The sequence below is a fragment of the Acinonyx jubatus genome, chromosome A2 (genome assembly GCF_027475565.1).
Source record: "Acinonyx jubatus isolate Ajub_Pintada_27869175 chromosome A2, VMU_Ajub_asm_v1.0, whole genome shotgun sequence".
Taxonomy (NCBI): domain Eukaryota; kingdom Metazoa; phylum Chordata; class Mammalia; order Carnivora; family Felidae; genus Acinonyx; species Acinonyx jubatus.
The window spans coordinates 105,672,597-105,686,967 of NC_069383.1; the positions used below are offsets into that span (position 1 = coordinate 105,672,597).

Here is a 14,371-nt window from a genome sequence, read left to right on the forward strand (position 1 = left end):
AACTATCAGAGTGAGTACACCCACACGCACGTCCTGGGGCCCGCTCACAGGGCTCTCTGGTCATGCCGCCCTGACAGCCGGCGTGTGGGCGCAGCGCGGTTTGGGGAACGCACACCTACACGTGGCACGTGGCCACGATGCACAGCTCAGGGCACAAACTACTCTCCACTGCTGCCAGCAGGTCCCTGGGCGGTCCTCGGAAGTGGGATGCTGGCTCAGTCAATGCCACGGCACCCTGTCAGCTGGGGGGTTTCCGCGGACCTGGGGGGGAGGGACTGATGGCCAGAGGTGCTCTCGGTTTGCATTTCTGTTCTAAGGAGTCTGAGCTGTGTCTTCACACATCAAAGCCCTTTTGCGTTTCTCTTTCCATGAGCTGTCTGTTCCCACGTCTTGCCTATTTCTCCTCTCATTCCCGGGCCTCTGCTCTGCCTTCCATGTGTTATTTACGAGATGTTCACCTTCCCTGTTAGAAGTCGCAGGTCTTGTCCTCTCCACCTGTTTGACTTTTTACTCTGCTTATGTGTATGTTACGGCTCAACTAGTTTGTTTCTCACTTCAGTCTCTGTCCATCTGCTGTTCGTCAGCACAGAGTACAAAGGACGCACGCGTTTTACCCTTCTGTGTGCGGCCCCGCGCCTGCGGCAACTCCTCGCGGGAGCGTGAAGTTGAGTCATTGGGCTCCAGAGAAGAGACGAGTGGCATCTTCGCGGGGTCCCGGGGGGACCAACACACTCACGGGGCCGCCATCCCATCCAATCACGAGACGGGTCCTGTTTCCGCCAGCGCTGGTCTGTTTCAGGAGTCTGTCTCGCGGACAATTTCGGCCAGGTCTGCTCTCAGCCCAGAGCACCCATGGGCGGGGCCCTCTCTATTACAGGCCAGCGGGCCGAGCAGAGCCAGCGACACAGGCCCCCCACCACCCACAAGTGCCCGTGCTGACGTGAGCGCTGGTGCTGGGGTGCTTGGCAGACAAGGCTCAGGGCACCGATGCTGCCACGCAGTAAGGCCGTCACCCCTAGAGGGGCCAAGACACACGACAGAGCCCAAGTCGGGCAGAAGCCACAGTGCATGGAGCCCCCAAACGGCAGGGCTGTTGCCCCCACGCCACCCGGCTAAGTAACTGGGCCTGAACGTGCCGCCACCACTGCTGGCCCCTCGTGCGCCCTCTGAGGAGGAGACAAGGAGTAGCCCGTCGCCGTCTGACCTCTCCATTGACTGCACGACACCTGCACGTGCCAAGTGACGGTGGGCCTCATTCTGGGGGGAGTCCTGGCTGATTGATGGCCTCCAGAGAGCACCACCTGCAAGGGTACCAGGTGTTTCTGCACTTCTGCCTAAAGGGCAGGTCGTGACAAAGGCGAAGGCAATGGCCCAGCTTCCCCAGGTCACCCCGAGCCACCTGGACAGGACCACGGACAGCCCCACACAGGCGGGCCCCACGGCCACCAACAGCAGAGGGGACACCCAACATCGCACAGCCTCTCGGGAGACACAGGAGGCTTCGTCCACGTGTGGGTTTTCCACAGCTTCCTCCCAGTGTGGCTGGAGGCGAGCAGTTCCCCACCACCCACCAGGGACCAGTCCCCCCGTTTCCACCCCCCTCGTTCCCTCCCTATGCGTGGCCCTCACGACCTCTTGTCTCTGCCCCTGATGATGCCAAGTTCAGGGTCACTTGGAGGCGAGGGTGTCACTGTCCCCTGCCTGATCCCCCTCTTTCTCTGGCCCAGCGTCGGCCTCGGCTCACCCTCCCTTCTCGTTCTGCCTCAGGCAGCGAGTCCCCAAAGGACCAGAGCACCTTCCAGAAGCTGCTGCACATCAGCGCCACCGCCCAGCTGGAGCACCCTGAGTACACGGGCCCCCTCCTGCCGGCCTCAGACTGGGCGACCGGGCTCTTGGCCTGTGATGGGAAGGCCACACCCCTGCAGAAGGAACTGCGGGACACCCTGCGGGGGCTGCTGGGGAGCCCCAGCAGGGGCAGCTTCGCGGTGGCCACTCAGTACGTCTGGGATCTGGGTGAGGCCCTCCCCGCAATCCCCTGGTGGTGGGCACAGGGCTCGTTCTGTCCAGGACAAGGGACCAATAAGGGGTGCCACTCCTTCCATGGCCAAACCCCAACAATGGATGAAGCAAAACAGGGGGTCAGACAACCATGTCCCACAGCTGAAGGCAGGCACTGGGGACACGAGGCGGGCCAGGTGTCCAGGACCTCCCTACAAAAGTCAAATCATGCCCCTTCCAAAATGCTGTGGCACTGAGGAGATAAGCACGAGTTTCTTATGATGTGTAGGATCCAGACACTCAGGAAGAGCTCTGGAAATGAGGGTTCCCAAGCAGGATGCTCCGGGAGATCCATGGCTGTCGCATGGTGCCTTCTCTGCATGCCCCAGGTGATAAAACACCGCTGACAGGGTGTGCTGCAACCGGGTTTTCTCCCTCTGGTAATTACAGCAAAACTTCAGCAATAGCAGCAAATTTATGATAACACTTCACACAGACGCAGAAGGGTCACCCCAGAAATAGGGTCCGCGGATGTCTCTTTGTAACAGACATTAAAACACAACAGAATCTTCAAGGGATGCCCACAACCAGTTACCCTGACGCCTCCACCTTCTTCCAGGACAAGTAACTCCTCACAGGTGAGCTCCACCTCCTGCTTGTCTCTACACAGGCCAGATGTAGCCACAGAAATCTGTGCTGGTCACCAAGGAGCAGCCCAGCAGGGGCAGGCAGGGTGGGCCCTACTTGTCCAGCAACAAGAGGACCACATGACAAGGTGAAGATAGCAAGGAGATGGAAGAAGGGCCCCTCAGAGAATCCACTCATTTTGCAAAGTGCACATCCTGACCCACCGCCCTGTGCTCCTTCTAACAGCACTCACTCTCTCTATTTCATGGCACTAAAAGCTCCCCCAGCAGATGGTGAAGGAGTTCTGGGAAGGCAGTGACAGTTCCCCAGAAAGCCCTGCACTCAGTGAGCACTAAACCAGTGTTTGCAATGAATGAAACCAAAGAAATACAACTGTGCACAAACACAGAAAAGAACGCACATGTAAGAAAGCCACCTGAAAAGCTCTAATGGTTGTTTCTAGAAGATGGGATTTTTTTTCCATTTATTTCTTAAATATATTTTGCTACTTTTTCTCAGCTGTGCATTTTTCATTTAAGTTCATTTTGGAAAATAAATCCCCAAATTATTAGCAAATACCATTTCCACCTATTGGCTTGACAAGCATTCAACAGTCTGATCCAGAATCAAAACCTGTACTGCTGTAGGGAACAACTTACAGGTACCTACTAAAATTACAAATGTACGTAAGCCTTCCTGACGATTGCATTTTGGGGAACTAATCCATGGAGACAGTACACACATGTGAAAGGTTAGTAGACAGCCAATCTCTGCATTTTCTGTTGGAGCAAAATGACAACGTAAAATTCTATAAATAGGCTACTGTTCAATTATGAATCCTATTAATCCAAGGGAAAATGCCACCGAGCCCCAAAGAGGAGTAACAAATGCATAATGAAAGCTCTCCAAAAATACACTGTCAAGAAAAATAATCCACAAGAGGTTACTAGTCCCCTCATAGAAGTAACACCCCCACAGCAGTGAACACATCCACTGACCAGATCTTGGTTTCTAGAAACCACCTCCACTGAGAACAACCAGGCCCCTGGACAAATGTCTGGTTCTGGGCTGGGGCAGGAAAGCTGCAGATTAGCCCAGAACATCTTGTAGCAAATGTAAGCGAGAGCTCATAGAATACTGGGGACTGGTCAAAAGCCACCAGCCATGCAACAATGTGAACACACTTAACATGACCAGACTGGCGGGGCACGTGGATGGCATGGGCGGTTAAGTGTCTGCCTTCAGCTCAGATCATGATCTCACGGTTCTTGGGTTTGAGCCCTGTGTCAGGCTCTGAGCTGTCAGCACGGAGTCTGTTTGGGATTCTCTGTCTCATCTCTCTCTGCCCCTCCCCTGCTCATGCTCTCTCTTTCTCTCTCAAAAATAAATAAAGATTTAAAAAAATGGTTAAGGGGCGCCTGGGTGGCTCAGTCAGTTGAGCGTCCGACTTCAGCTCGGGTCATGATCTAATGAACAGTGGGTTCGAGTCCCGTGTCAGGCTCTGTGCTGACAGCTCGGAGCCTGGAGCCTGCTTCAGATTCTGTGTCTCCCTCTCTCTCTGTCCCTCTCCTGCTCTCACATTGTGTCTCTCTCAAAATTAAATAAAGATCTTAAAAAAATTTAACAATAAGTAAATAAATAAACAAATAAAGTTAAAACGGTAAAAGGTAGGTGATGGGTTTTTTACCACAATTAAAACTAAAATGACACCAGGGGCACATGGGCGGCTCAGTCAGTTTAGTATCCGGACTCTTGATTTCAGTTCAGGTCATGATCTCATGGTGTGTGGGCTCAAGCCCCGCATCAGACTCTGCACTGACAATGCGGAGTTCCTTTGGATTCTCTCTCTCTCTCTCTCTCTCTCCCTCTCTCTCTCTCTCTCTCTCTCCCTCTCTCTCTCTGTCCCTCATGCTCGCTCTCGCTCTCAAATCCACAAACTTTGATAAATAAATAGACACCAGAGCCAGCCTAAAGTGGCTCCCTTTGGCTGAGTTTGGGACAATTTAAACTTAAAAGTAAATAATGATAATAAAAGATTATAGCCTTGTGAGTAAAATAAGAACAGACTTTAAGATGCAGAAACCTGGCAAGTGATGGGTCAGTGTCACCAGAGAGCAAATCAGCGTCAGTTAGCAAGTGTGGATGGGTCTGAGAACCAGGCAGCAATACTGGACTGATGCTAATTTTCCTGATCACAACAGTCTGACTGACGTTGGAGGGTCCTTGCACCTGGAAAACACACATTGAGGGCAACAGGGTCATGGAGCATCACGTCGGCAATCAATTCTTAAACGATTTAGAAATGTTAACAGCCGGGGAGTTTGGGGGGAAGGTATACAGGGACTCTGTGTGCTAGTTATGCAATTTCACACACAATTAAAATTATTTCAATATAAAAAAGCAAAAATCAATTGTTTTGTTTTTAATTTTTTTAACATTTATTTATTTTTGAGCGACAAAGAGAGACAGAGCATGAATGGAGGAGGGGCAGAGAAAGAGGGAGACACAGAATCCAAAGTAGGCTCCAGGCTCCGAGCTGTCAGCGCAGAGCCCGACGCGGGGCTCTATCCCACAAATCGCGACACCATGACCTGAGCCAAAATCAAGAGTTGGATGCTCAACCGACTGAGCCACCCAGGCACCCTGAAAAAATCAATTGTTTAAAGCAAAAATGATAATGCTGGCTTTACAACACGTACAGGAATAAATCAGGAGCTAGACTGTTGACAGTCTCCCGCAGCAGGACAAGAAAGAACATGGCAGGGCGCCTGGGGGCTTGGTCGGTCAAGCATCTGCTGCTTGATCTCAGCTCAGGTCTCAACCTCAGAGTCATGAGTTCAAGTCCTGTGTTGGGCTTCACGCCAGGCAAGAAGCCCACTTAAAAAGGGGGGGGGGGGGCATGGCAGTGATTTGTGGCTGTCTGTGCACCCTACAGCCCCCACAGCAGGCCAAACTAGAGTGGTTAGCAATACAACAGAACCCTAAAAATACTCGATCCCAAAAAAGACTAGAAGGGAGGATCAAAGCACAGAAGAGAAACAGGAAATGAACAGTGAAATGGCTATCAATAATTACATTACCTGTGAAGGCAAAATTAAAAGGCACAAGTTGTTAGACTAGATTAAAAAGGCGTAACAACCACACAAGCAGTACGTGGATTATAACAGATGCAGTTTAGATACAAAGCTATAGACACGCTGGGGGACACAGTATGCCCACGTGCAGTCGAAGAAAGCTGGTGTGGTTCAACAGCACAGAACATGAAAAGTTTATGACAGTGCTTTCCAACTGCACATTGTGACTAGCCATTAGGAGACCACCATTTGTTGAGTTTTGGTATAGTATCGATAACAAGCCGGGGCACCTGGGGGGCTCAGTCGGTTATGTGTCCGACTCTTGATTTCAGCTCAGGTCATGATCTCACAGTTCATGAGTTTGAGCCCCACCTGGGGCTCTGTGCTGACAGCTCAGAGTCTGCTTGGAATTCTCTCTCTCCCTCTCTCTGCCCCTCTCCCACTTGCTGTCTCTCAAAAATAAGTAAACATATTTATTAAAAAAAAAAAAAAAAAAAAGGAAAAACCACCACTGGGGCACCTGGCTGGCTCACTCAGTAGAGCATATGACTCTTGATCCTAGGAGCTGGAGTTCGAGCCCAACCCTGGGTGTGGAGCCCTTTAAAAAACTAATAAAGCAATGATTTTTTAAAAAACAATCAAAAAAATTTAAAAAAAAAGAATCCACCATTATCTGAAAAGGCTATTAAAATATTTCTTCCTTTTCCAGCTACATATCCGTGTGAGGCCAGATTTTCTTCATACTTTTCAACCAAAACCACATATAGCAACAACTGAATGCAGAAGCAGATATGAGAATCTAGCACCCTTCTATTTACCTAGACAATAAAGAGATTTTCAGAAACGCAAAAAAAAAAAAAAAAAAACAAGCTGGTGTGCCTATATTAACATCAGGCAAAGTAGATTTTGAAACGAGAAATAATACCAGAAATAAAGATGGTTGTTTCACAATGAAAAAGAGTCATTTCCATGACACAATGATCCTGAATGTGTACGTCCTTTAGAAAAAAGATTGAAGCCAAAATGAACGGAACTACAGAAAACAAACCCAGGATGATCGCCCGAGATCTGAGCGCCCAGTCTCGCAGTAGCTGCCACAATTAGGTGACAAAGATACTGGGAAGCCGTGGGGCGGTGTCTCAAAGTTAAAACGTGGTTACCATATACTTGGCAATGCCAGCATTTGGTATTTGCCCAAAAGAAACGACAAGATACATCCACGCACTGACTTGCTCGCAAACGTTCTGAGCTCCTCCTAAGAGCCTGAAGCTGGAACGGACCCGAAGGGCCGGCGGCAGACGAACGCATCAACATGCTGTGCTCTCTGCGCACAACAGAGAGCCACTCGACACAATGGATGAGTCTCAGAGCCGCGTGATGCTGAGTAACAGGGTCCAAGCACACAAGAACGTGTTCTGCGTAAACCCACGCGTGAGGTTTGAGAACAGAAAGTAACCCCACAGAACTCTTCCAGAGTGGACATGATTGGCACGGTACCCGCCTCAGGGATGGCACAAGGGACCTTTCTGAGTGAGGGAAACGGCCTACATCTTGGCAGGGGTTTGGGCTGTATGTATGCACAACTGTCAAAATTTAGCTGACACGCACACTTCGCTCTATATCGGTTGCACAGAGAACTGCAAAAAAAAAACTGTAAACAGCACTGAACTCTAGCTAATGATGTGCACGTTGCCATACTCAGATCGAAGCGAATGATGTCTCAAGTGCATCAGGAGGACAAAGTGAGTTGATGGGGGTCCAGACAGAAGCAGAGGAGTAGGTACGGGACAAGACAAGCACAGCAAACGTTCACGGTAGAATCTAGGGGTGGGCGGACAGGTATTTACTGTAAAATCTTTCAACTTCAGTGTATTCAAAAACGTTCATAATAAAATACTGGGGGGCGGACTGTACACTCTCCCTCCACGGAGGGGGCTGAAGATTCAGTGCTGGGGGAAAGGAGCCTCGTAACAGGGCCAGAAATGGGTCTGACATCAGGGCACACAAGGGCAGGTCGGCTCCGGCCACTGCTCCCCCGCCAAACGTGAACTGGTTAGAGCCACGTATGGTGACGTGTCTACTGGCACTTAGACCTGGGACGTTTCATGACCTGTGACACACAGGATGACAGACCTGACACATAGGCATGAAATCAGTGAACTGTGTCCCCGCCAGGTCTACAGCGAGGGATCTGAACCACGCCTGAGCGCAGGGAGGCTGTAACAATACCCAGGAGGCAGAGTGGATTTGGGGAAAGACACCGCGTGCAACTCTAACCGTAGGACGGACCGTAAAGACTCAAAGACAGAAGTCTCCTTCTCAGAGTCACATGGGACAGCAGGTCGAGCAGTCCACCACGCACGAGTGCATGGCGCCACACCCGTCCACACCAGCCACTCTTTGAGAAGTCCACTGTTCTTCCCGCCTCCCGAGTTACAGGACACCCAGCACCCTAAGCCTCAGACAAAAGCCCCAGTTCCGACTGCCTGCTGCACCTGGCGAAGGGGATGGTTTCCACTGCTCGGATCCAATGCCCACAATCAGGTGCCCCAGTTCTTGGCAGCCTGGCCAGAAACTGCTACTTTTACAGTGCCAAGAGGAAACAGTGTAACATTTCTGGCACTGGCTGGGGCGGGAGGGGGGAGATTTCCTTTTTATTTGTCCACTGACAAATCCAAAGCGGAGCTCCCTGCGGAACCATTAAAACCAAGCTGCCGTTCCTGGGCTGAGAGATGGGGAAGGGCAGAGACATGTACCTGTGCAGACCATGGGGCAGGACGAACACCCTCAGCCTGCCCCCCGCTGCAGACCTCCAGGCACCGAGCCTGTCATGGGCTACACATCCCGAGTGTGCGATGCATCATCCTACCACTGAGTGGCTCATCCGTGTCTGAGGGGTCAGTGGGGACAATCAGAACCCCTGGGCTACACTGAGACCACTCCCCCCAAGAGAGTTCGAGCACAGACTCTGGCCACATCACCCTGACGTCTCGAATGGCCTTGACAAAGCACCAGACCAGGTGGCTCAGACAGCACAGTTATTCTTTCCCAATCCTGCTCGTCCCAGATCCAGGCGCAGCTGGGCTGGTCCCTCCCGAGGCCTCTCCAGGGGGTGCAGATGGCCGTGTCATCTCCGTATCCTCACGTGGTTGTCCCTCCGTGCATGTCTGTGTCCCAGCTGTCTTTCTATAGGGACATCAGTCACATTGGAGTAGAACCCACATTCGTGACCTTGTTTTACCTCCATCACCTCCTCAAAGACCCGTCTGCACCTACACACCAGCTCTGGGGTGCCGGGGGTCCAGGCTTCCCCATGAGGACTGGGGGGCCCTGGTCCAGCCCATCACAGCTGGGGAACAGGCTGGGTGAGGAGAAGACCAATGATGTTTGCACTCAGGGCACAGGAACTCTAGTACAAGATTGTCTCCATGCCTGCACCTGATGTCTTCATAACAACAGGGGTCTTGCGCACACTCATCAAAGCTTCCTCCGACTTCACTCTCATCTGCCCTCTGAGCCGCATCTCCAGCTCAGTGGCCACAGAGCTCATGTGTCCCCTAGCGTCCAGTCCAGCACATGGTCAGTGCCAACAAACAGTTCTTAAAGGCGTACAAAAACCTCCGGGGTCTTCTGCTGCAGCTGGGACCCAAATCCCCCTGCCCCACTGGGCCCAGGCTGTCCCTGCACCTCCCCCGCTGCTGAGCGTCATGAACTGGTGCCCACGTGAGACAGGCTGCTGCCCACCGTGTCTCTCCCGACGCAGTGGCACTGGCCCCCTCCTTCTCCAATGACATGTGAGAGGTGATGGCCCCAACAAGTGCAGTGTCCTTAGCCCTTCTCCTCACCACGTGGCAGGTCAAAGGCGCTGGAATGAATAAACTGGAAGATGCTGTGTGTTAAACCTACAGTCTGACTCCCACCACAGAGCCGGGCTGCCGACAGAAATGAAGAAACGTGAGACCAGCAGTCACTGCAGTGACCAAGCGCACTGGAACAAAAGGCACTCGTCCCTGACCTCACGGGCAGAGGGCTGACGGCATTCTCACCTCAGAGCCGCGCCCATCACGGTACCGTTGCTGAAAGAGATGTTTTCCTCCACACGACATTCCTCCCGAATGACGCTCAGAGCAGTAACAGCCAAGCCCTGCAAGGTTCTGGCACCTTCGGACTCTAAAGCACGGTGGCCAGTGGATCACGGAATCTGACTGAAGGTGGCAGGGATTCCACGTTCCTCATGTTGAAAATTAATAAATACAGGATACTATCTCAGGGCACCTGGGTAGCTCGGTGGGTTGAGGGCTGGACTCTTGACCCTCAGCTCAGGTCCTGATCTCATGGTCGGTTGTGAGTTCAAGCCCCGCGACAGGCTCCGCGCTGGGCGCGGAGCGTTTGTAACACTCTCCGATTCAGAGAGGAATGAGCCTCACAGTTGCTGGTCTCCCTGGACTCACCTACTGGCTGCTTGACCTACAGTCTCTGCCAGGCACGTCGTGCACTGCTCTTCCCGCCTCCTTGCTCAGGGCGCCACATGGTCACACAAGAATCACCGTGAAAACCACCCGAGAGGAAAGATGAAACAAGGCATTCACCCCAAGTGCCTTTGGCTAATTCACCTCAGCAGTTCCGGCTGCGACAAGGCGTGACTGGCAGTTTTTTAATGGGAAGGAGGGGAGAACAGAATAAAAAAATCAGAGTGTATTGCTTATATTAAGCACCATTTCTTTAAAGTTTCATTTCAGGTATACAAATATTTGCACACACACACACACGCCCGTGGAGAAGGCTCTCTGACGGCTGGAGAGACGAACATATAAAGGCATTGGTCCAGGGGCACGTGGGCAGCTCAGTCAGTTAAGTGTCCAACTCTTGATTTCAGCTCAGGTCACGATCTCACAGTTCACAAGTTTGAGCCCTGCGTCGGGCTCTGTGCTGACAGCTCAGAGCCTGGAGCCTGTTTCAGATTCTCTGTCTCTCTCTCTCTCTCTCTCCCAAAAGAGTAAACATAAAAAAAAATTTTTTTTAATTAAAAAAAAAGAAAGGACAGGGCTGTACCTGGGGCCACTCTGTATGAAACCCACTCTGTTCTATTTATTCTCTGGCAGCTCACAGATTCCCATCCCGAGGAAATAAATAGGCCACGTTAGAACAAGCCTGAATAACTGCTTGACTGGGGTCTGAAGACCTGAAAAAGCCTATCAATCCATGTTTTTAAAGGTTAAATCGGGGGTGCCTGGCTGGCTTGGCCAGTAGAGCATGCATCTCGTGATCTCAGGGTCATGAGTTCAAGCCCCACGATGGGCCTAAGGGTTACCTGAAAAACCTTTAAATAAAAATTAAAAATAAAGGTCAAATCTGCATTTTTTGAGGGAGCTAACTTGAAGATAGAATTTATGTTAAATTTCTTAAACATTTACTTTTTTTCTTTTTTTTTTAATTTTTTTTTTAATGTTTTACTTATTTTTGAGACAGAGAGAGAGACAGAGCATGAGCAGGGGAGGGGCAGAGAGAGAGGGAGTCACAGAATCGGAAGCAGGCTCCAGGCTCTGAGCTGTCAGCACAGAGCCCGATGCAGGGCTCGAACTCACAAACCGTGTGATCATGATCTGAGCCGAAGTTGGATGCTTAGCCGACAGAGCCACCCAGGCGCCCCTGAAGAGAGAATTTACATGCCCAAATTGTACTTTCATAAAATTATGAAGTCATTACTTCTGCTATTTTAGCTATTGAGTTCTGTGTATCAGGTTTTAATTTAATGTTTATTTATTTTTAAGAGAGAAAGAGAGACAGAGTGCGAGTGGGGGAGGGACAGAGAGGCAGACACAGAATTCAAAGCAGGCTCCTGGCTCCGAGCTGTCAGCACAGAACCCGATGCGGGGCTTGAACTCACAAACCGTGAGATCAGGACCTGAGCTGAAGTCAGACTCTTAACCGAGGCAGACACAGAATTCAAAGCAGGCTCCTGGCTCCGAGCTGTCAGTACAGAACCCGATGCGGGGCTTGAACTCACAAACCGTGAGATCAGGACCTGAGCTGAAGTCAGACTCTTAACCGGCTGAGCCACCCAGGTGCCCCACTTTGTGTATCAGTTTTAAAATATATTAATCTGGTTAGTTTACCCCAACGAGAACAACATAAGCACCAAATCTCATGAGTTGGAAGTGACCTCACACTGAATGGAGGAGCAGAGCAGTTATGCCTGGCAGACAGCAACAGAGAATGTGTGCTAAGTGGTGGCCTGGATGGGAACTCGCGTCCCAGAGCCGACGCCGGCTGGGACTGGGACCGGCACCACGCCCCCCCCCTCCCCACCCCCCTCCCCACCCCCCCCCCCGTGGGAAAAAGAGGTAGGGCAGTGGCAGGATACAGAGAAACACTGAAGCCTGACTTGGACAACTATGTAACAAGAGATTATCTTCTCTAACAGAGACAATGAAATTCATCTTTAACCTTCTCTCTAGCCTGAATCTCAACACCGCCCCAACTCCAAAACTCTTGAGTTTTGCTGCCTTGTCACTTCTATTTCAAAAGCTCAGGAATGCCTCACTGATTTCCCGTGTCTCTCAACACTGCTGAATATTCTGTTTCTACCAAACCTGCTAGAAGGAAGGCTCTAGAAAGAATTCAGCCTACCCTATGCTTCCCCATCACAGACAGGTTAGCATCCATTCAAAGGGAGTGACTCTCCTTAGCCAGCACCATCTGGCCTGGGTGTGAAATATACCTGGAGGCCAAGACTGGTGCTGTGCTGGGACACAGCTCCTCTGGCAGCCATGCACTGGGGACAGGCCCTGTCCTGGGCATCCCGGCCCACCTGCTGCCTGCCTGCAGCACAGCAGAATGGAGTGCACTGACTCTTCTGGAGCTTTCCCCCCAGGTGGGCAACCTCCCTCTGCAGTCTGGCGCTCGCAGGCTGAATCACTTTCTTGGGCTGTTTTCCAGACTTAACCATCTCTGTAGGGAACTGCAAAACTAGAAGCGAGAGTGCTCACAACACAGCCGGAGAGAAAGTGAGGACAAGCTGGGCACGACCCCCCGAAGACCCCCGCTACTGGACCTCAAATACAGCCTTTTTAAAACGGGGCGCCTGGTAAAGCACAGTGCTGCAGAGGGGTCATGGAAGGTCATGGCCGGGGCCAGCTCCCGCTGCGAAGCTCGGAAGACCCACCAAGGTCTGTGTTAAGCTCGCGCACGGAGTGCACACTAGCGAAACTCTGCAGAAGACAAATCCTTTAGCACTAAGACCCATTTTCCAGCTTACCCCGCTGAGCGTACCAACGACTCCAGCCTATAATTAAAGCCACACTTTTAAAACTGCAGGAACTAAGTACGGCGCCTCCTGAACTATGTCCGAGACACAACTGCCAAATGTAGCGTCACTGAAATCGTTCGGCTACACTCGGGCAGAGCAAACCTCGGCCGGCGAGCGGCTGCCCCGTGGGGTGCAGCCTCTGCTCCCACCCGGGTCCGCTGAGCAGCCCTTGTTGGGGCTGGCCGAACCCCCATTGTCCCCAGGGCTGCGGCCCCGGAAAACTTTGGGACCGGCTCCGCGGCAGCCCCCGGTCGCTGACCCGCGGGGATGGCCATGTGCAGAGCCCGGTTTGGGGGCGAGGCGGGGGGGTGCACTGCCCGGAAGGGGAGGAAAGGCGTGGCTCCTTCCTCCCCCGCCGCGCGGGCCGGGCCCAGGACCACCTAACCGCATTGTCCGGGGGCGCGCCGCCCACCCCCGGCCGCGCGCACCGACCCCCGCGGCCCTGTCCCGGGCCCGGCCGCGCGCGCTCCAGCTCCCGCCTGCCCGCCCGCCGACCGCGCTCCCCCCGACCTCTCCACGCCTGACCTCCAACCAGACCTCCCGAACCCCGCGCCGGCCGGCCGAAGCGCGACCCCGGGGGACTTTCCCGGTCCACCCCCGGCGCCGGCCCTTCCGCCCGGCCCCGGGGTCCAGCTCGCCCCCCGCCCGGCCCCCGGAGGGCGCGCGCCCGCGCACGCTCACCTTTTTGCCCTTCTTGCTCTCCTCGTCCATGTCGCCGCGAGCGGCCCCCGCGGCCCGGCCCGCCCCGGGAGCCCCGCGCCGCCCGTGGCCGCTACATGCTCGCCCGGCCCCGCGGCCGCCGCCGCCGCTCCTGCGCCTCCCGCCCGCGCGGCCGCAGTTTCCGGCCGCGGCCGCCAGGGGACGTCCGCGCCCCGCACCCCGCACCCCGCACTTCCGGGCCGAGGCGCGGCCCCGCCCCGCGCCCCGCCCCGCCCCCACCCCTCGGGGCTGCCGGGGACGCTCCCGGCGCGCCCCGCCCCTTCGCGGCCGCGGGAGCGCGCCTGCCGCGCCCCTCTCCCGCCCCATTGCCCTTCGGGGGGGCTGAGAGCGCGCCTACCCCGCCCCCAGCCCGGGCCCCGCCCCTCAGGGCCGCAGGAGTGGTTCCAACTTTTCAATTCTGCCGCCATCTTTAGGGCAGCCAATTTCCCGGCCTGCCTCGCGCTCGGGAAAGCCGCGCTCCGGCCCAATGGAAACAGGGGGCGGGGCCGGGGAAAGGGGAGGGGCTAGCCATAAGGGCAGGGCGAGGCTGGGGGAGGGGTCGGGCCTGCGAGAAGGGGCGGGCTACCAGGAGGAGGGCGGGCCGGTAGCAACGTAAAGGCCAGGTGTGGAGAAGAGGCTGGCCTGGTGGGAGGAGCGGGGCTGT

The 14,371-nt window shown here is 53.8% G+C and overlaps 1 protein-coding gene across 3 annotated transcripts in view; it reads right to left on the reverse strand.

The window, feature by feature from the left end:
* Window positions 1-13,850, reverse strand: part of CCM2 (CCM2 scaffold protein) — a 41,916-nt gene extending 28,066 nt beyond the window's left edge. For all 3 annotated transcript variants that reach the window (XM_053218759.1, XM_053218758.1, XM_053218756.1), the window contains exon 1: window positions 13,690-13,850. In XM_053218759.1, the coding sequence (XP_053074734.1) occupies window positions 13,690-13,719 (30 nt within the window). In that variant the 5' untranslated portion in view covers window positions 13,720-13,850. The remainder of the gene's footprint in view (window positions 1-13,689) is intronic.
* Between the last annotated feature and the right edge of the window lie 521 nt (window positions 13,851-14,371).